The 22,330-nt window shown below is 48.9% G+C and overlaps 1 protein-coding gene across 7 annotated transcripts in view; it reads left to right on the top strand.

Moving 5' to 3' along the window:
• Nucleotides 1-22,330, top strand: part of SLC6A2 (solute carrier family 6 member 2) — a 63,896-nt gene that overhangs the window by 29,497 nt on the left and 12,069 nt on the right. For all 7 annotated transcript variants that reach the window (XM_084960206.1, XM_084960204.1, XM_084960203.1 and 4 more), the window contains 5 exons: nucleotides 7,377-7,515; nucleotides 16,469-16,603; nucleotides 18,511-18,614; nucleotides 19,859-19,983; nucleotides 21,666-21,778. In XM_084960206.1, coding sequence (XP_084816332.1) covers nucleotides 7,377-7,515; nucleotides 16,469-16,603; nucleotides 18,511-18,614; nucleotides 19,859-19,983; nucleotides 21,666-21,778 — 616 coding nt within the window. The remainder of the gene's footprint in view (nucleotides 1-7,376; nucleotides 7,516-16,468; nucleotides 16,604-18,510; nucleotides 18,615-19,858; nucleotides 19,984-21,665; nucleotides 21,779-22,330) is intronic.

The following is a 22,330-nucleotide window of genomic DNA, read 5'->3' as shown; positions in this document are numbered from 1 at the left end:
CACCTTTCACAAGCACAGTGATGGAAATCGGAATGTGAGCATGGACTTGCTGTTAACTAACCTGCTAAAGACTGTTTTTGGAGTTGCCAGTTTTCCCACTAATATCCTTTTCTGGTCCTGGATCCAGCCGAGAGTCCCATGTGACCTTTCATTGTCACATCCCCTTGGTCTCCCCCAATCTGTGAGAATCCTTTGGTCTTTCCTTGAGTGTCATGCCCTTGACACTTTTGAAGAGCACTGGATCAGTTATTCTCTAACATTAGCCCTCAGTGTGAGTTGGCCATTGTTTTCTCCTGATTAGACTGAACTTGACATTTTTGTCAAGAATCACTTGGAAATAGCTTGGTGTCCTTCTAGATGCATCCTATCAGGGAGTACAGGATGCCAACTTTTGTTACTGGGCAGGTTGAACTTGACCATTTGGTTAAAGTGCTATCTGCCAGCTTCCTCCTAGGCAGAGGTAGCATTATTCTCTTTATAATTAGTACATGTCTTCTGGGGAGCTACTTTGAGGTTGTGCAAGTCTCTCATTTCTCATCATACTTTTGCCCAGAATTCTTAGTATCCTTCAATGATCCTGCAAATGAGGATTATTATGCTTTTGCTGGTCTAAGAATGATTTCTAGTTCCATTACTCCCTCTAGATTAATTGAAAAATTCTTCCTTTCCTCTTATTTATTCATTCATTCATTGACTCTTTTTTTTTTCATTTGTATCAGTGTGGGCTGCTTGGTATTTATTCTGTTCTGTGTTTTTCACCCATCACCATCATTATTTGTTTTGTTGCTCCCTTGAATCTTCTCAGCTTCTCCTCCACCTTTTTATGTCCTTGAGATGGTCAGTTGTTTTCAACTACCTAATTTAAATTGTTTGCACGGGGTTCTCTTCAGAATGTAGCATCTGCTGACTTTATCCCTTTGACAGGGTGAGTCCCGTTTCAGCCATCCCTCTGCAAGGGTTAGCAGATAAGCAGAAAGTTCCTGTCACCAGCTGTGAAGCAGGACAGGTAAATCCCACCCAAAACTCACTCTCAAGGTACACATGGTCTAGAGGCGGCGTGGGAAAACTTTCTGGGAAAAGATTAGACAGGAAATATTTTGGGTCTTGTGGGCCATGTAGGTCTCTTGCATATTCTTTATTTAATTCTACTCTTTTAAAAGGTAAAAACCATCTGCAGCTCACAAACTATCATTAAATGAGCACAGCCTGACTTGGGGTGGGGGTCATGGTTTGCTGGCTGCCGGTCTAGAGCGGGGCTGCCCAGGACACTTCCCACAGTGGTGGAAATGTTCTGTGTCTGCACAGTCCAGTGCGGCAGCCACATGCCCCGTGTGGTTACTGAGCAGTTGAAATGTGGCTAGTATGCCTGCAAAGTTTGAATTCTTAATTTCATGTAATTTTCATTCATTTACATTTAGCCGCATGTGGCCAGTGGCGAACATATTGGACCATGCAGGTCTAGAGAATGAAAAGACACAAATTCACCACCAACAAAACTTTAGGGCCAGTCTTCTTTGGTCCTATGTATTCCCTAAGCCAAAGACCTGGGAATGAGTCCCGATTATCCAGAGAATGGGGTTCCTTAAGCCAATTTGTACCCCTGCTCTTTTGGTGCAGCCGAACTAAGGAGACTTGGGGTGGTTAAAAGTGGCCTCTGGAGGGAGTTCCCTTCGTGGTGCAGCGGAAACGAATCTGACTAGTATCCATGAGGACGAAGATTTGATCTCTGACCTCGCTCAGTGGGTTAAGGATCTGGCTTTGTCGTGAGCTGCAGTGTAGGTAGTAGACAGGCTCAGATCCTGCATTGCTGCAGCTGTAGTATAGGCCAGCGGCTACAGCTCCGATTCAACCCCTAGCCTGGGAACCTCCAGGGTGTGGCCTTAAAAAGACAAAAAAAAAAAAAAAAAAAAAAAAAAAAGGTGGCCTTTGGAAAGTCTGCACCCTTCTGGGGCTCAGGGAGCCAGGGTTCTCAGGCCCTCGGAACTACCCTTAATGAGCCACAGCAGAGAATTTGGTAAGATCCTGGACCTGCATGTCCACTGCCCCATCTGCATTTCCTGTGGACTTCCAGCAGGCATGTGCACAGTTATGCAGCTTTGGAAATTTAGTGGGGAGAACAGTTGCCATAGAATTTAGAATCTCTCTACAGCCCCCAAAGGAGCTGATGGACTGCTGTTACTTAAAGCAGCAAGCATCCGTTTAAGTAATGCCATCACCCTCGTCTTCCTCCCCAAAAGGCTAATGATCAACAGCTAATCACTTACTTTGTGTGTCAGGCTTCCTGCTAACGTCTCTGTATGTATTATTTCAGTGTTAAGTCTCACACCAACCCTATAAGCTTTCTGTGACTCTTACCTTCGTTGCATATATGACGAGGCCGCAGATATTAGCTTCATCTTTCAGATGAGACAGTAAATCACCCGCCCTTGGCTCACAGCTAGTCCCGTGCAGAGCCAAGATTTGGCCCCAGGCAGTTTGCACTTGCAGGACTTGGAGAGTGAGCGCCTCCTTACACTTGGCCCCCAGGAACCTCACTGTCCTCACCCTAGCCCTGCTTTGCCAGGAAGTAACTCCAAAGCCTTGCAGTCTTCACCTCTGTGTTATGTTGCATTCCGGCCATTACAAATGGCTCGATATATCTTTACGAAATATTGTCATAGTCACAGTTAACATTGATCCAGCTTAGATTATGCCCCAGCTGTGCATTTGAAGTGGGTTTGAACCCAGGGAGTCTGGCTCTAAAGTCCAGGCTCTTAGCCAAGTGATTCTAAACATTGGCAGCTCATCAGATCCACTTGGAGAGCTTTAAAGCACACTGATGTCTGGACCCTACACCCAGAGATTCTGATGTCATTGGTCTGGGTGCTGCCAGAGCATGGAGATTTTTTAACATTTCCTCCAGTGATTCTAATATCCAGCCAAGGTTGAAATCCCCTGTCGTAGCCACTGCCCTCTCCTCTCTCAGAAGAAGATTCTCACTGGGATCAGGATGACATGCCTACAGTATCATGTCATGGAAAATATGGGGTCTCCTTTATTCTTCTCCTGAGGGGTGTGGCCTCAGACAATCCCAGAGCCACCAGGGAACTTGCAGGTGGAGGTTTCAGGCCTCCCTGGTTTATGGCTGTGGTTTGCACTGGGAGACAGAGGATGGTGGAGACGAGGGTGCTGCTGATACACGTAATTGCTTCTGTGCTTTCTCCTTTATCATCTCACGGGAAAGGAAAAAACATGATTTTTCTTTTAGCTCTTAGCAACCCTCGTCCTTATACATTAAAATGGAAAGTGATAGCCTCGTTTCTAGTCTAGTTATCTGATTCCTCCTCTGACATCTTCGGGGCCAGCAGGTCTGCCCCAACAGGAGGGAGAAGTGAGCTGGGTTTTGAGACCCAGCTTGCTTTCATTTCAGCCTCAATCTTCCTCCAGGCTTGAGCAGAATATGGTGGCAAAGGGTGACATTCTCATGCCGGGGGCGCCGAAGGGGCTTGGGGGATGTAGCGAGGAGCAGAATCCAGGGCTTCTTTCAGCAGCTTTCTGCTTCTCTCCCTCCCCTCTCTTCCTTCCCCTCCTCTCCCCTCCTCCATCCTTTTAAATACCAAGCATCTCCTCATCTCCAAGTCCCTTTGGTCTTCACAGTTCGTGGAGCCGGTAATGTCTTCTATTTTGCAGATAAGAACATAGTGGTTCACGTTTTAGGGAAGTGGCCGAGCTGGGATCTGAACCCAGGCTGAGTTGAGCCTCTGACTCCATCTTTGGGCCTCTCCCATCTAGTCAGAGTCTCGGTGGGGTGTATTCGGGCAGGACAGGAGTGCAGGCGTCTCTGTGGGTACCTCAGAGCGCTTCTCCTACATCTTTCTCACCTCGAGGCTGCTTCTGTGTGCTTCGCAGTCTCAAAGTCATGAGCTGCCACTGGGTTTGTTTCTAATGGCCTTTTTAATCTAAAACTTTCTGCTTTAAAACAGTGACTCCCCTCAGATGGGGGACCCAGCAAATAGGACTCCCAGTGCCAACCCTGAGGAGGTTAGGCCATTTGTTCACTGTCCTCAGAGTCTGCTGACCTCTTCTCTTGCCATCTTGTTCTCATTTAAGCTTGAACACATCATTCAAGGGAACAACACTGCAATTCTCCCGAGGCTACGGGCCTGAAGCCAAACGGCCCGTGGCAAAAAGAAACCCGGACGCTCTGTAACTTTATCTGTAAAAGGGCACCCTTGGTGCGTGTGGACCAAATACCCCCTGCCCATTCCTGGTGGGGAAGAGGACTCTCCCTTCACCCCAGCACTAACCTGCTGCACTTGAAGGTCAAGTGCGATCTGAGCCTGTCTGGTCCATAGGCTTTGGAAGGCTTGGACCGTGTACTTTACGATGACTCATTTTCATTAAACTGCTGGAAAGCTAAAACAAACCCAAGTTGCTTGTACTAACCCCCAAGGCTTGGGCCTGCTGGAGGGGAGGGGTCTGGATTCACATTCCTTTTCTTGGAACTCAGCTCTGGAGTCTGGCTTTTCCACTGATGAAATATTTAGACAACCACGGCAACCCTGAAAGTGGATTTCACACCCACGTGGGTCACTAGGGCCGTTGGGGCCCGTCTCGTCCATCTGATTGGATGCTAGAGTCATTTTAGCAAGTTTTGGGGCAAGCACTGTTGGTTCAGTGCCTTTTTTTTTTTTTTTTTTCATGATTCTAACAGTCAAATTGGCCAAATGGGTATCAACCCATTTATACTCGGCCTGTAAAGCAGTGGGAAGAAGCAAGATTAAGAGTCAGATGAATTCAGGAGTTCCCTTGTGGCTCGGTGGTAATGAACTCAACTGCTATCCATAAGCACATGGATTTGATCCCTGGCCTCGCTCAGTGGGTTAAGGATCTGGCCTTGCTGTGAGCTGTGGTGTAGGGTAGAGACACGGCCCAGGTCCTGAGTTGCTGTAGCTGTGGCGTAGGCCAGTGGCTACAGCTCTGATTGGATCCCTGGCCTGGGAACCTCCATATGCCACAGGGGAATAAAAAAAAAAAAGAATCTGATGAGCTCAGTACCTGATTCTGGTTGTTAGTCTTTTTCCGTGTGCTCAGCCTCTCTTCTCCTCCCTTCTTTCCCCATCTTCCTCTTTCTTCTCTTCTTCTTGTTCTTATTTTCTCTCTCTGTCTGTCATCTGTCTCTGTCTCTCCCCCTTTATCTTCCTCCTTCTCAGCATAGACAAGGGGCCTAAGCCAGGGCATCATTTTTTTTTGGCCACACCATGGGCATGCGATCCTAGCCAGGGATCGAACCAGAGTCACAGCAGTGACAATGCCAGATCCTTAACCCACTGAGACACCAGGGAACTCCATCATTTTGAGTTGAGACTAGCAGGGATTGAAGTGTGCCAGGCAGACAAGTTGGGCCAGGAAGTGTGTTCTAGAAGGAAATGAACAGACAGTTTCAAGGCCCAGAGACATGAGAGTTTCATATAATTGGAGAATGACAAGCGGCTGGTGCTCCTCAGGAGCCAAAGGCAGGGTGTGGAGAGCCAGGGGAAGCAGTTGGTCCAGGGCAATTGTGAGAGGCCTCAGATTCTGTAAGGCTTAGGATTTTCTCCTCTGGACCAGTATTTCACAACCTGGATGCTGTTGACATCTTGGGCTGGATAATTCTAGGTCACAGAGGGAGGGCTGACCTGTGCATTTTGGATGTTTAGCCTCATCCCTGGCCTCTGCCCACTGGATACTAGTAACACCCTCCCTGCCTTCCAGCTGTGACAGCTGAAAATGTCTCCAGATGTTGCAAAATGTTCCCAGGAAGGCAAAGAGCAAAACTGCCCTCAGGGAGAACTGCTGTTTTAGGTAATAAGGAGCCCCTGAGGATTTGGGGGCAGGAGAGTAACAAGGTTAGGACACAACTTCAGCTGGATTGGATGGTTTGACAGCAGCACAGACTGTGGATTTAAGGGCGCTGACTGGGGCAGAGAGACTGGGATAGTGGGGGGATAGGGAGGTTTTTAATCATAGTCCTGGAGGGAGAGAATGTGGGCCTGGCCTAGGACAGGGCCATGAGGATGGGGGTGTCGGTAGCAGATCAAGAGATAGGACTTGGGTGGGGGGTCAGACATGGAGACTGATTGCGTGGGGAAGCTGATGCAGGTGATGCAGGGCCAGTAGCTTAAAGCCACACCATCCTGCCTGGGGGCAGGGGAGGTGATGGCCGTTCTGGGGATGTGAACGTGGGTCTTTGTGGGCCTTCATCAGCCACACAGCTCTGCTCATTCATTCCTGCATGCTCACTGCAGAGTTCTCTGTATGCCTGTCCACACCTTCCTCTCCCCATCTCACCCCGGTGAACCTCACTCTTGATCCACCTGCTCTCCCACCAGTCACCCCCTTGGTGGAGCTCACCCCGCTGACTCCCTTGGCTGAGTTTTCTAGGCCCTTCTTAGCTGCTTTGCCGATGCTTGCTGATCCTGGAAGGCTGGGTCTCAATCAGAATGACTGTTAAAATGACCATTGGTGTGAGCCCTTCCTGGGTTCTAAGCATTGCTTCGAACTCTGCAATGTAAACCTCATGAGAGCTGTTTTACTGAAGGGGAAAAAAGCTCAAGAGAGGGAATGAGGTGCTCCTGCTGTGGCTGGTTTAATCTGCTGCTTTAGACTGTGAGCGCTGTGAGGACAGAGACCTTTCCTCTGTTTATTCACCACCATCGCCCGAGGGCCTGGCCCGCAGGTGGCACTCGGTGTAATTCTGTTACATTAAGGAGTTCCCTGGTGACCTAGCAGTTGGGGATCTGGCATTGTTACTGCTATGGTGTGGGTTCTGTCCCTTGCCTGGGAACTTCCAAATGCCATGAGCGTAGGGAAAAAAAAAAAAATTTTTTTTTTGAGTTCCCGTTGTGACCAGTGGGTTAAGAACCCGACCAATATTCATGAGGATGTGGGTTCGAGCCCTGGCCTCGCTTCTTGGGTTAAGGATCCAGTGCTGCTGTGAGCTGCAGCGTGTAGGTCATGGATGTGTCTCAGATCTGGCATGGCTGTGGCTGTGGTGTAGGCTGGCAGCTGCAGCTCTGATTGGACCCCTGGCCTGGGAACTTCCGTATGCCACCAGTGCAGCCCTAACAAAGAAAAAAAAAGATTGTTGTTACATTGAAGACTTCCATTATATTTAAAAAGTAGCCCTGGGTGGGGGCGTCTCCTCAGGTGAGTTGCTGGCCCAGGGCAGGGCAGTGCTGGGCACAGGCCGTGAAAGTGCGGAGCAGGTCCAAATGGTACAGGTCGGTGGTCGGGGCAGCCTGGACCCATCTCTGTCAATGTACTGGCTTACCCTGGGGGCTGGCTTACGGTCAAGGCCTTGGTCATCTTCTCTGACGACACCGTCTTCCCTGGTCCTCTCCTTCTCCTCCGGGCAGGCGTGGCGTCCTGCACCTTCATGAGAGCAGTGGGATCCAGGACATCGGCCTGCCCCAGTGGCAGCTTTTACTCTGTCTGATTGTCGTTGTCGTCATCCTGTTTTTTAGCCTCTGGAAAGGAGTGAAGACATCAGGAAAGGTAATATCTTGTTTCTCATTCAGTTGGGAGGTTGGCCTCAAAAAAAAGTGTTTTTTTTTTTTGGTTTTTTTTTTTTTTTCAAGCTACAAGCAGGTAATTGGTGAAAAGCAAAGGTGGGGCTAGAGAATCAGCCTGGGTTTGCAGCCCAGCTTGTCACCAGCTTTCTGGAGGCCTTGGAAAGATCCCTTCCCTCTCCTAAACCCTGAGCTCCCTGACAGTAAGGTGAGGGGGTGCCAGTGGATAGGAACTCTTCACACTTAACCACCGAAGCTTCCCCAGCAGCAGAGATCGGGGAATGGGCTTTTTCTCAGGGGAAAAAAGACCACAGCAGCCCATTGACCTGTGTTTGATAAACCTTAAATTCTGGCCTAAAATTTTATGCAAATGTTGCATCCTTCTCTGAAATATAACCATTTTCTTCACTATTAATCAATCATTCCCATCTCTGATATTAAGTAAAAGAGAATGCTCCAGAGGATACTAGATGAGTCCTAGGGCATCCTCAACACAGTGCTGAGTGCCTGCAAGGGTTTAGGGCTCCTGGAGAGAGGGCCACAGGGTTAGATGGCCCAGGAGAGCCTACCAAAGTTGGCATTCTGACCTAGGTGTCACTGCCTCATGGGAGAGTTCACTCAGGTCATGGCCCACGTTGGTTCTGAGCCTGAGGAACATCATCAGAACAACTCCATTTGGACCCTAAGGGTCCATGTTCCTGAGGAACATCATCAGAACAACTCCATTTGGACCCTAAGGGTCCATGTGGAGGGTGACTGTTAAAGAGGCTGTAGCTGGGAGATATGCTGTCTGGTGTTTTGGTTAGCTATTGCTGTGTAACAAAATACCTCAAGATGTAGTGATGTAAAGTAACAGCCATTTTATCTCTCATGATTCTGTGGGTTAACTGGTATTAGCAAGGTGGTTCTTCTGCTCTATGTGATATTTCTTGGGCTACATGTCTGGGGGGTTTGACTGGGCTAGAACCTCCAAGATGGCATGCAGTCATGGATGACAGTTGGTACTAGCTGGGAGCTCAACTGGAGCTGTCAACCAGAGCATCTTGGGTTGTTTCCACATAGATGTGGCTTGGGCTTCTCCCAGTTGGTGGCTGCGTTCCAAGAGCATGTTCTAAGCAGACAAGCCCCAAAGTGCAAGGAGCTCTTCCAGTCTCTGATTGCTTCATGCTTGCTCTTGTCCCAGGGGCCGAAATAAGTCTTGCGGTAAAGCCTAGAGTCAGCGTGGAACACACAGTGTGTGTGTGTTTGTTGGGGTTACAAGGCAACAATTTACCATGATCAGATAGGCATGGATTTGTGAGAAGCTTCATTAGGCAATTGATCTGGGAAAGTGGGGGTGCATCAGGGTTCTCTCTGCTTCTCCTCGAGTCTTGGTTATAGCCAGGATAATGTCAGGGGACCAGCAGCCAGTGGGGATGAACTCTGTCCAGAAGAGCTTGAAGTAGAACTTCTTCTCAGCATTTGAGAGACACAGTGTCTGCCACAAGGAAGAACCCCAATAAAATGCAGAACAGGGTTTGGAGGAATTCTAAGATGGAGCAATATCAGGTTAGGACTACAACCTCCCAACACCTGACACACAGTAGGTCTTTAGTAAATATTTATTGAAGGTCTAATGAGGAAAGAAAGGAAGGTAGGAAGAAAGGCTGAAGGGTAGGTGGGTAAATAATTTGGGGAACTTTACTATGTGTCCTTTTGAAGTCACTTCAACTTATTAAAACATTTATGGACACTTACTATGTGCCAGGCTAGATGCTAGTCCTAGTGATGCAAGAATAAATAAGCCAGATTCAACTGCTTAGAGTCGACCTGTGTTACAGCCAGGCATAGGTCAATGTCATTAGTTTCTTGAGTCTCCATCCAGAGACACATGTGGGTGCCCCTTAAATAACCACTAATGACCACAAACCATATGCACTATTACAGACCTTGCTTTTTTCTTTCTTTCTCTCCCTCTTTCTTTCCTTCTTTCTTTCTTTCCTTCTTTTCTTTCTTCCTTTCTTTCTTTCTTTTCTCTCTTTCTTTCTCTCTTTCTTTCTTTCTTTCTTTCTTTCTTTCTTTCTTTCTTTCTTTCTTTCTTTCTTTCTTTCTTTCCTTCTTTCTTTCCTTCTTTCTCTTGCTTTTTAGGGCCACACCTATAGCATATGGAAGTTCCCTGGGCTAGGGGCTGAATCGGAGCTGTAGCTTCCAGCCTACACCACAACCACAGAAATGCAGGACCCGAGCCTTGTCTGAGACCTACACCACAGCTCACGGCAACACATCCTTAACCTACTGAGCGAGGCCAGGGATCAAACCCGCGTTCTCATGAATACTAGTCGGGTTCGTTATCACTGAGCCCCAATGGGAACTCCCTTGCTTTTTTTTTAAACTTAACTTTACCTTGAAGATAATTTTGCATCAGGTAGTCAGGTCTTACTTTCATTGAGATACAAACTATGGGTTTTTCAAATGTCATTAAATCAATTTAGTGGGTTACCATAATTTTTCTAAATGAAATAGAATAGATAATAACAGAGTGCATTGCCCACAGTAAAGTAAGAGCTGTCTTATGGAATTTATGTTTCAGTTATAACAATCCATGTGTCTCGACATATAAGGTTTTTCTTACCATGAGTTATCATGGTCCAAAAAAGCATAAGATGCTGCATTGAAGAAGGAAGCTCTTCACATGGAGAGAGTCTGCAAAGACCATGGTGAAGGTGGCATTTGGGCCGGGTCGCTAAGGACAGGGATGGGTAGAGATGGGGCAGAGGGAATGGATTTCCAGTGGAAGGAGCTGCAAGCAAAGCCACAGAGGAGTAGAAGCCTTAGGCTAGCCCTGCCCAGCCTCTCTGCATTTCTCCTGGGTATCAGGAGTAGAGATCTCCTGGCCTCTGCAGGCAGCAGAGCTGCAGAAGGCATAGGAGCTTTACTCCCCCTGCTGGCCTGGAGAAGGGGCCACAGGGCTTCTAATATTGCACCCCAGGATTAAGTTTCCGATAGATAGCCATTGCCAAAGGGGAACAGCCTGCTCCACCTCGCTTAGCACTTGGCTGGAGCAGCGTGTGAGTCATCTGTGAGGGGACTGAGGTTAAAGAGAAGCGCAAAGCTGAGCATGCTCTGTTCCTTTGAGCAAAGGAATCTTCGGAGAAGAACACACCCCTCCCCTGAGGAGTGTGATGGGGGCGGGCGGAGTGTTAACCCTGGGAAGCCCTGCAGATGGAAAGAAGTCAATCCAGGTGCCAGCCCACATTTTGCCCAAGTCCTCCAGGGTTTTGGCTGCTGAGCAGGCAAGGACCCTGCAGTCCATGGAGCGGGTCTTTCTAGAATAGGGAGCTTCACTCAGGACATTGCTGTGCCCTGCCTCTAATTGTCTTTATATACTGGCTCATAAAAAAACCAAGAACATTGCTTATGTCTTCCCAGACTACATCTGGAACAGGGCCCTAAGCTTTTCTTAACAGGCTTCCACAGCCACAGATCCTCCCTGAAATGAGTTGCAAATGTTCACACTTCCTGTCTGAGCCAGTGAAGGCTCTGTGCCTGGGAAGACTCCTGACTCCTCAGCTGGCAGCCAGGATGGTGGGGGGTGGGGTACAGTCCGAATCAAGGAAAGGAGTTACCAAAGACCACGTGCTCTGAGACCTTGGCCCGATGACCATGTCAGGGTAGAGGGCAGAGCTCTGCGTCAGATGGCAGTCAGCCTCCTGGGGAGCTGGGCGAGTGTGCTTGCGGCCCTGGAGTCCCGCCTGCTTCCCCCATCACAGGAGCTCTTGGCTGAACTGGCACTCAGCCTCTATAGCCCACAACGCAGTGCCTAGATGTTTTACTGGAAGGTACTCCAGGCCATCTAGTCCAACTGCCTGTACAAATGAGGAAGCTGAGGCCAAGAGAGGGACAGGGTTTCACAGCAGTTTGGCATGGCAAGGACTTGAACCTGGGTCTCAAATACACAGTAGCGTGAGTGACTAAGAACGTGGGGCTTTGGAGAGTTCCCATCATGGCTCAGTGGTAACGAACCAGGCTAGTGTCCATGAGGACTTGGTTTGATCCCTGGCCCCTCTCAGTGGGTTAAGGATCTGGCACTGCTGTGAGCTGTGGTGCAGGTTGCAGATGTGGCTGGGATCTGGCGTTTCTATGCCTGTAGCGTAGGCAGGCGGCTGTAGCTCCAATTTGACCCGTAGCCTGGGAACTTCCATATGCAGAGGGTGCCGCCCTAAAAAGACAAACAAACAAACAAACAAAAAAACCCAAAAACAAAAACAAAGAAAACCCATGTTGCTTTGTGGTCAGAACACAGAATGAGGTCTAGGGAACTCATTCCCCGCTGGGTGACCTCAGGGTGAATGACGGTCCCTAAGCTTCAGTGTCCTCACCTGAAAGTGAGGTCAGTTAATGACCCCACCAGCCTCCAGGGCAGTTGGGGGGATGGGGCAGTGCAGGGCTAATTCTGTCTGAAATGAAAATTGCTCAATCAGGGATCATAGTCTGTCACCTCCCCTTGCATCAGCACCGCTTCTGGGCTTTGCCCCCACCCTGGTGATTTTCAAACTCCCCTGACTTCTGGTGGGGCTGGGAGGAGGGTTAGGCCCAGGCTCCCATCTGCTCTGTCTACATAGTGGGCTAAACTCTCAGAAACCTCGGACTCCCCTGTGCCTAGAGAGAAATCAAGATGACAGCACTGGCCAGGGTCAGCACCGCTCTGTCCAGTTCCCTGCCAGGCTGTGGGCTGTTTGGAAGATGAAACAAGATAAGAACACTTCTTAAAATATGGCAAAGGTGGTGGGGATGGGGAGAGAGAAAATCGGGGCAATTTAAAGAAAACTTGAGTTCAAGAATCTTTATCTAGAAAGGTCAGAGTGTTACTTTTGAGTTATAATTCCAGCCAAATATTCCCCACTCATCCAGGCTGGTCCTGGCTTGTGTTAGTGAGTCGACTGAGCCCAGGTATAAAGAACAGCATCATTTGCAAACGAACAATGAAGGCACTGAAATATTTAGAGCTCTGTCTTTTCTTTTCTTTTTTTTGTCTTTTTGCCATTTCTTGGGCTGCTCCCGAGGCATATGGAGGTTCCCAGGCTAGGGGTCGAATTGGAGCTGTAGCCACCAGCCTACACCAGAGCCACAGCAATTTGGGATCCAAGCTGCCTCTGCGACCCACACCACAGCTCACAGCAACGCTGGATCATTAACCCACTGAGCAAGGGCAGGGATTGAACCCGCAACCTCATGGTTCCTAGTCGGATTCGTTAACCACGGCGCCACGATGGGAACGCCTGTCTTTTCTTAAGTAACATCAGTGCATATCTCTCACCCCCATAAATCTTAGTGTGTCTTCATTATCAGGGCAAATGTTCCTAAAACTCAGTTCAGAAGATCGCAAATTCTAAATCATTAGAAGGTAAATTACAACAGATTTGCAGTGATAAACTTTGAGTATTCATTATCTCTGTGTTAGATCGACTTTAGAGCAGTGATTCTCAACCTTTAATGCACATAAGAATCACATAGAGGGATTGCTAAAACTCAGATTCCTGGGTCCTTCTTCAGGACCCTGATTCCATGGAGGTGGAGTGAGAATTGGCAGGGCTTTTTGGTTGTTGTTGTTTGTTAGTTTGTTTGTTTTGCTTTTTAGGGCTGCACCTGCAGTATATGGAAGTTCCTAAGCTAGAAGTTGAATTGGAACAAGAGCTGCCCCCCTATGCCACAGCCACTGCAATACCAGATCCTCAACCTACTGAGTGAGGCCAGGGATCGAACCCACATCCTCATGGTTACTAGTTGAGTTTGTTACCGCTGAGCCACAGTAGGAACTCAAGATTTTGCGTTTCTAACACCAGCTCTTAGGTGATGCTTATGCTGCTGGTTCATGGCCAGTCCTTTGCCTACTGCCTGGATTCCTAGGAAGATTTGCATACCTTCAGTGACTGGGCCCTCACCACCTCCATGGGAAGCTCATTCAGTCTTTAGAGAGCTCTATTCACGAGAAAGATCTTCCTTTCAGGGAGCCACAATCTTCCTCATTGTGATTATCAGCCATTGGTTTGAATTTGACACCCTCAAACCCCACACACTCTGATCCTTTTCCATAGAAACACAATGTGGATGAGAAGCTACATTTGAGGTGCTAGAAAAAAGTAGCCTACCTTGGGGATTGGGGACACACATGCTAAAACAATGGGCTGCTCATTGCTCTTTTCATTTGATGCTCAAAGATGGATGAAGTCTGGTTTCTCATGGCCAGGGATGCACTGCAAGTTGAAATTTTGATAGCAGAGAAGCCTGGGGAAGAGCTGACAGAGCCCAAGTGTTCCTTCTCTCTGCCCTGTGTGGACACTGGGCCCACGTTAGCCTAAGCCAGCTGTTGGCCAAGGACCCAGGAACCTCCCTTTTTACGCAAGACTTTAGGCAGCTGAGTTCATTTCTGCCATCAGTTCTGAGAAACTTCGATGAGACTCAGATGCTGCAGGTTTGAACACATGTGCATGGACAAAACAAGCTCCCCTTTCTTGATGCTTGACTGTAGGTCAAGGCCAGCTGAGTCATGCCCTAATGTGTTCCTTGGGGAAATAGAATTCATGTTGGAGCCCCAGACTCAGCTAATGAAGGCTGCCTGCAGATTCCTTGGTGTCAGACCTGAAGATACTGTTTTTGACAGGTGGAGTGTGGTTGCATCTGTTGACATGTGTTGTAGGGCAACACAGCAGTCAGGACCTGACTCAGGGCTATGTGAGAGCTCCTCCTTGTGCCTGTCACAAAGGAGTTAGATCCGTTTGTCACAATTTAGGAGAATAAGGTCAGGATTATGAGGCCACCCAGATACAATGGCTTCACTTTCTAAGGCATGTTTTCTTCCTTATTTGTTTTTGACAATTTGTCTTCCTTGTTCCTGTGCCCCTGAAAGAAAACAGAAGCCTAGAGCCTATATCCACAGAGGCTCCCCATAGTACAGGGGACAATGTAAAAAATAAGAGCCTGATTCATCTTCTGATTCCTTCAGAAGACATGATCAACTATGAATGCATTTAATTACTCCTGAACTCATTTGCTCATTCCTTCACTTGCTCATTCTTTCATTCATTCTTTGACTTAGAGAATCCACAAACCCTCTGATTTATCACTCATCCATCTATCTGTCCATCCACTCAACCAACCATCCATCTATCCATCTAACCATCTACCCAACTATACATCCAACCACCCAGTCGTTGGATCCTTCTATCCATCCATCCATCCACTCATCCAATCATTCATCTATGCAACTGTCCCATCATTCATCCAGCCAGCCAACAAAAATATTTTAAGTCTCCGTGTGTGCCATGTACTTGGGATGTAAGTTTGATTTTTCTTCTAAAGAGCTCTTGGTCTAGTGACAAAGAGGATAAGCCACAGTTCTTCAGTGTGGGTATGGAAAACATGACTTTATTTTGTACACGGCAATATTTGTGTTGAACCTATGTCTTTCTAGACTACCAAAGTCCTGTTTTGGGGCTTCTATCTTCTCCTTAGGGATGTGGAAATGTTCTAGGGGCTACACAGTGCCAGGGTTTTGGGAGGAGGGATCCTCTAGTCTTTGTCATGTGTCCTCTTGTGTCTCAGCTGAATTCTGCTTGGGTCTGGCTACCCTGGCCCTGAGCTGATTTTTTTTTTTTTTTTTTTTTTTGCTGGGAGCACAGTCTTCTTTCTACAAGGCTGCCCCTGGCTGCATCTGCCTAGAGGATTTTTTTTTTTTTCTTTTCTTTTTGTCTTTTTAGGGCCGCACCTGTGGCATATGGATGTTTCCTGGCTGGGGGTCAAATTGGAGCTACAACTGCCAGTCTATGCCACAGCCACAGCAACACTAGATCCAAGACACTTCTGCAATCTACACCACAGCCACAGCAATGCTGGATCCTTAACCCACTAAGTGAGGCCAGGGATCGAACCCGCATCCTCATGGATACTAGTTGGGTTTTTCCGCTGAACCATGATGGGAACTCCATAGAGCAGTGATTGTTAACCTGACTGCATATTTATAGCACCTGGGGAGCTTTTAAAACATGGCGTGCAGGCCCCACCCCCAGATCAATTAAATTAGAAACTCCAAGAATGGGATCTGAACTTTGCCATTTTTATCTGTAACTTCCTCCAGAGTATTCTCCTGTGTAGTTTGGGGTAAGAAGGAACAGCAAGAAAGCCCCCACTTCCTTCCCCTCCCCCCTCTTCTTCTCTGTTTCTTCATTTTGGGCAAAGTGGCCTGGTGTTTCTTTTCAGTCTGTGGACAGTATCTTCTCTTCTGGGCTTCTGGACAAGGCAGTATAGTCTTTGTCCTAAATTTGTCCCCAAATAAAGAGCGGCCAGAGGCTCTGCTTTCTGTTCACCCTCCTTGGGCCGTGAACTTAGGAGGACACGCTTGAATGGAGGGAAAGAGGGGAGCATAAAGATGAGCGTGCTTAGGAGTTCCTGCTGTGGCACAATGGGATTGGCAGCATCTCTGGTGCGCTGGGACGCAGCTTCTATCCTGACTGAGCACAGTGGGGATCCAGCATTGCCGAACCTGTGGCATAGATCACACCTGTGGCTTGGATCTGATTCTGGATCTGATCCCTATGCCATGCGGTGGTCAAAAAAGAGAGAAAAAGATGCGGTGCTTAGTTCTACTTGGGGTGCAAGAGGGGGTCAGTACAGGAAGTTTGGGGGTGGGTGGGATTGGGCCCTGTGAGAACACAGCCTTCATCCTGGCTGCCTTTGGCTTCCATGGCAGCGGCGCCCGCATTGTGCTGACTTTCTCCCCGGGTGCGGCCTTTGCCCATTCACCCTGTCCTGGGGCGCCCCAGGCCTGGGCTAGAGGTGGGGCTTCTAGCATGTGTGCTGTGTGAAGGAAGGTGTGGGGAGGGTGTGTCTGGCTCCCCCAACCCCCGGACCCCACCCTGTGGGCAGCAGAGCCAGGCTCTCACGGTGAGCTCATCCCCTGCCAGGTGGTGTGGATCACAGCCACGCTGCCTTACCTCGTGCTGTTCGTGCTCCTGGTCCATGGCATCACGCTGCCCGGCGCCTCCAACGGCATCAACGCCTACCTGCACATCGACTTCTACCGCCTCAAAGAGACCACGGTCAGTGCCCAGTGAACACACCTCTGGGCTAGGGTTCGGGAGGGTTCTCGGAGCAGGTGGTGATAGAAAATCTGGTCCTAGGTCCATGTATCCTTCCCTCTCTGGGTTACACTGTCTCCATCTGACCAATAACGACTTGATTTGCACCTGACAGTCTCCGTGAGCCTGTCCAGCTCTGATGGTCTGGGACCTGTGGTTCCATTGAGTGGCCTTTGCAGACCCTTCTTTTAAGGAGAGCAACACCCTGTCCTAGGTTCTTACCCCTGCCCTGTGCCACGACTCCCTAACCCACTCCCAGCCTTATTTCCACTCTGGTCGCCGACCCTGGCCTCTGCTGCCATCTTTGATGTTGGCATAAGTGACAGCGTTAGCCACAGGGAGAACCAGACCCTACTGACTCCCCCCAACTTCCACCTCCCACCCCAGCTCCTCCAGCCCACTGTCCTGCCCAGAGACACCGGACAGCAATGAAGGGGGGTGAATCTGGAGTGGAGTCAGAGCAGTGGGGGGAGGCTGGGAGCAGGGACCTTGGAGGTTCCCACTACCTTGAGCATCTTCAAATCCCGGCCGAGATTATTTCCAGCCTTCTCCCTCGTGTCCACCTCAGTGACCACACCTCCACATTTCCCCTCACAATCCCTAAAGGCTTCCTCACACTCTCTCTGAATCCACAATAATCCCGGCAGGCAGGGTCAATACAGGATTGAGGTGGGGCACCTCCCAGGACGCCCTTGCCTTTGTCCCAACACACCGCAGTGTCATAGCCCAATAACCAAGAGAAAAGCCTACCCTTCTGGTAACTCTCAGAAAGATAACAGAGCCAAAGACACAATTCAGCCTTGTAAACTGTGAAACGACTGAGAGTTCTCATCTGTTACGCACTGTCTCAATATCGTGAGTCTTTCTGGACAGTAGAAACTGAGCCTCAGTCGGTCTCAAGTTGCTGATCAGTCTTTCTCCACCAGATTGCTTCTCTCGTGACGTCCTCTGCTTACACAGTCAGGCGGTCTAGAATAACATGAGTGGGGAGATGATACATCTCGCCAATCTGAATTGTAGCTAAGTCCGGGTGAGCTAGGTGAAATTCTTCCCACTGTGCACATGAGGAAACTGAGAGATGGTGAAATTGACCAGGGAGGGACTGTGAAGCTGAGAGGCTGGGGAGGATCTCAGACCTCCGGGCTTCCAGCCATGCAATTTCATCATCGAGAAGATGAAATAACTAAATTCCACTGGCCACCAAGGAGCCACCACTGTCTATGAGTTGGTAGAAGCTACTAGGAATCATTACCCTTTTCTGAAAATGTTGTCTCCATAACCCCTGAGATAGTCATAACCCTTTGTCCTTGATTCATTCACATATTAGCCTAGAACATTTAGCTTATTAACATTCTTTGAAAATTAGGACATCAAGGGAGTTCCTGTGGTGGCTCAGTAGTAATAAACCTGACTGGTATCCATGAGGACACAAGTTTGATCCCTGCCCTCGCTCAGTGGGTTAAGGATCCAGTGTTGCTGTGAGCTGTGGGGTAGGTAGGCAGCTGTAGCTCCAATTCAATCCCCAGTCTTGGAACTTCCATATGAACTTTTGGGTGAGGCCCAAAAAGACAAAAAAAAAAAAAAGAAAGAAAAGGAAAGAAAATTAGAGCATCAAATTGAGGCAGTGAGTTCCTCGGGGAGAGCTCAGTCATGAGCCCCCAAGGCTGCGAGATGCTGGAGGGACCCCCAGCCTTTCTCCATGGTGATTTTGTGTAGGCTGCTGGGGAGCAGGAGTTGCATGGCTGCCCATCTCTGGTTCAGACCTCATGTCCTCAGAGCATCCCTAGGGCTTCCCCACCCTTCTGGAGCAGTGAGGTTGTCCAGTTCTGTGGAAGCAGAGGGTGACAGCCTTTGTCTGTTCATTTCAGGTATGGATTGATGCTGCAACTCAGATATTTTTTTCCTTGGGGGCTGGATTTGGAGTCTTGATTGCATTCGCTAGTTATAACAAATTTGACAACAACTGCTACAGGTGAGAGCCTTCCTGGGGCCCGGGAAAGCTCTAAATCCTGGGGATCAACCAGGATTGGTTGGGAAAAGATGGCTCTGGTCTGGGACAAGTCTAATTTTCTTCTGGGGTTTCTTCCCCTGTGAAATGAGGCAGTGTGGGCCATCTTGGATGTTCTTTGAACTCTGACATGGCCTCTGGGGGTCCTAATGAATGTAGTTCAGGGTACCTCTTAAACAGGTGCAAGGTGAGGAGCTGGGAAAGTTGAGGCCACTAACACTGGGAAATCATGGGGATGGGGAATTGGGGCAGAGGGGCACTGGGTGGCTTTCAGAGCCAAACGCACTGCCTGTGTGTCCTTCTGATGTCTATGCAGACAAGGGTGGAATACCCAGGCTGGTTTCATGAGGGGTGAGGGCCTGGAAGGATCAGAGCTTAAGACCACAGGGCAGAATGAGAGGTTGGCTCAAGGCAGTAGAGTCAGAGGACCATGCTATAAATCAGTTGGTTCTAGAAGCACTGAATGCTGTCTCCTGAAGGCCCAGCACTGCGAGGGCTGCAGATATGGGCATAGCTTGGGTTTGCTTTATTCACTGTGTATCAAAGCCTTAAGACAGAGTCATGACCTCCCTGGTACAAGACAGAGGAGGCTGAATGCACACCAATGGGACAGGCTGTAGGAAGGTTAAGGAAGTGGGGTGATCAGCTCTCTGACAGGGGATCAGCAAGAGCATGGGGGTGCATTTCAGCTGTGCCTTGGAGGATAGTTAGGGTTGGGATAGGCAGACATCAAGTAAATGGACCGATAGCTTGGGTGAAGCCAGGGCAGGTGGTACATTTGTGAACCAGCAAGTTGATTGGTTTGTTCAGAGAGTGCATGTTGGGAAGTCATGGGAAATAAGCCTGGAAAGAAGGTTGGGTCATTTTAGCAAAGCTTTTGAGTGCTCTTGAGCTCTTGAAGCACTGGGGAAGCCATGGAAAGCTGGTGGAAGATGGAGGCTGGTAACTTGATTTTCCAATAAGAGTTTGATACCAAACTCTGTTATCCGAGTGTCCCATCCAGAAGCTGTTGACTATTTCCTGCGCCGACAGGTTCTGACCCAGTGACAGTGCCCACTGCGGGTCCCTGTGGCAGCAGAGAAACAGAAGCGAGTGGGGGCGGGGGGCGGATGGCATTTGAGGCTGTGGATTCCATGATGGTCCCGCAGTCAATGAGCAGCCTTGAGGAGAGTCAGGCAACTTGAACTGACAGTGCTTCTTTTCCCCAGGGACGCTCTGCTCACCAGCACCATCAACTGTGTTACCAGCTTCATCTCTGGGTTCGCCATCTTCTCCATCCTTGGTTACATGGCCCATGAACACAAGGTCAACATTGAGGATGTTGCCACTGAAGGTGGGTGGGCAGACCCGCACAGTGAGTAGGAGGGGGCTGGGGAACCAGCTCCTTCTTGGCTGTGCGGTTCTTCTGTGACTGTGGGACTGAGAAGACTTGACATAGAGCTTCCAAACTGCCCATCTGATGGACTTTCTTTGAGGCCGTCAGTAGGAATTCTGGGCAGAACCTTCTTCCGAGTCAGGCCAGACCAGGCAGATTTTGGAGTGCCTACTCTGTACTGTTACGGGAAAGATGTTACCGGAATCCAGGTTCTTGTTCATGGAGATGAAAAATGAGCTTCGAAAACACACAGGCATCGAGCAAGCAAAAGTCTTCATTACAGGAAAGCAAATAGCTCCCAGCACAGACACTGGGAGGGAGAGGAAGAGCCCCCCCTCTGTTGCTCTATTGAAGTTTTTATCTCTGTACCAACATGGGGTCCAGATATCCATTCTTTTTCCCATTGGCCTTGCCCTGTTTGCCTATATTGGGCCTTGTCCAATAGAGTTTAGAGTTAGGGATGCTCCATATGGTCCTTTTATGATCCTTTTATTCTCCTTTCCCTCAGACTCAGAGACACCACTCTTTACATTCTTTTGCAATGGTCAAATGTATTGGTCAGGGGTTAATGTCCACCTTGACATAAAACAAATGTACTTTCAATAGCTAATCTTCCAACAAGCAAGGCCTATTTGTCTTGATTAGTTTTTACAAATCTTAAACCATGGACATTAATCAGGGAACGTATGGAAGCCCATATTCCTGCACTAACTACCTGAGTTACTTACTGTTCTGCCTCAGTACCAGCCTCTGTGCTGAGCCCTTGACGTACCATCTATTTAGTTCTTGCAGTGCCACTAGGCCAGCGTCAGCAGACCCCCTTTAAAGATGAGAAAGCTGATGGAGTGCCTGTCGTGGCTCAGTGGTTAACGAATCCGACTAGGAACCATGAGGTTGCGGGTTCAATCCCTGGCCTCGCTCAGTGGGTGAAGGATCCAGCATTGCTGTGAGCTGTGGTGCAGGTTGCAGTTATGGCTCGGATCCTGCATTGCTGTGGCTCTGGCATAGGCCAGCGGCTACTGCTCCGATTGGACCCCTAGCCTGGGAATCTCCATATGCCGCGGGAGTGGCCCAAGAAATGGCAAAAAGACAAATAAATAAATAAATAAAATAAAATGAAAAAAAAAGAAAAAAAAAAAAAGATGAGAAAGCTGAGACTCAGGTGACAGATTCAAAGTCACCCAGCTAATGAGCAATGGTGCCAGCATTCAAGCCCTGACTAGTCCAACTCTAGAGCCTGTGTCCTTGCCCACTGCTTCTCATATTCTTAGGGCCACAAAGAGGCTGAGACTTGGGGGAGAGGCTGCCTATAATGAACTTTGAAGATCATGAACTTTTGAGAGTAAGAGGACCCTCACGGTGCGCAGGAGATGGGGTTTGGGGCCCGCTGCCTGTAGCCGTCCAGGGGAGGCATGGCTTTCTGGCTTGGCTGTTTGAGGTCAGCCTCCTTGGCGCAAAGGTGAGCTTGAGCTGGAGCTGACTTCTTTGGTCATCTTTAGACCTTGGTTTGCTCCTCCACACACGACTGGCCAAATTTCATAGGGCTGGGCTGGGGCTTATTGGGCCTCAAAATGCTCCCGTTACCTGCAGCTCAGAGCAACAGTTCCAGCCATTGATGAGGTTCTTGATGTTTCTTCCAGGAGCTGGCCTAATCTTCATCCTATACCCGGAAGCCATTTCCACCCTGTCAGGATCCACGTTCTGGGCTGTTGTGTTCTTCATCATGCTCCTGGCTCTGGGAATTGACAGCTCAGTGAGTGACCTTGCTCGGGGTGCCACCCCGCCCCAGACACCACTGGACCTGACTCTCCCTCCCCCCCCACTCACTAGCTGCGTACAGAGTCTGAAGTTTTCCCTACTCAAACCCCCAATTAGTAGTTGTTTCTCAAAGGCCCTATTTAAATGCAAACAAGGGAATCAGTGCTCATTTAGAAAGGCAAGATTTAGGCAAAGCCAAGAACCAAGAGAAACTCCCTTGGGGAATTCCCATTGTGGCTCAGTGGGTTAAGAACCTGACATAGTGTCCATGAAGATGTGGGTTCGATCCCTGGCCTTGCTCAGTAGGTTAAGGATATGGTGTTGCCCCAAGCTGCAGCATAGGTCACAGATGTGGCTTGGATCTGGTGTTGCCATGGCTGTGGCATAGGCCTAAAGCCACAGCTCTGATTCTACCCCTAGCCTAGGAACTTCCATATGCCTCAGGCGTGGCCGTAAATAGAAAGAAAAATAGAAGGAAACACCCTTGGTGTCATGGAATCTGATCTCAGATAAGCCAGCCTGGTATTCTCTTGCAGATGGGAAACTG

Source organism: Sus scrofa, chromosome 6 (assembly GCF_054392235.1).
Source record: "Sus scrofa isolate SSC_HxYL_T2T_F1_AM1 chromosome 6, Sscrofa_HxYL_maternal_Yorkshire_Landrace_v2.0, whole genome shotgun sequence".
Classification (NCBI taxonomy): domain Eukaryota; kingdom Metazoa; phylum Chordata; class Mammalia; order Artiodactyla; family Suidae; genus Sus; species Sus scrofa.
The sequence above is the reverse complement of the archived record's forward strand: the minus strand, read 5'-3'. Positions and strand labels throughout refer to the sequence as shown.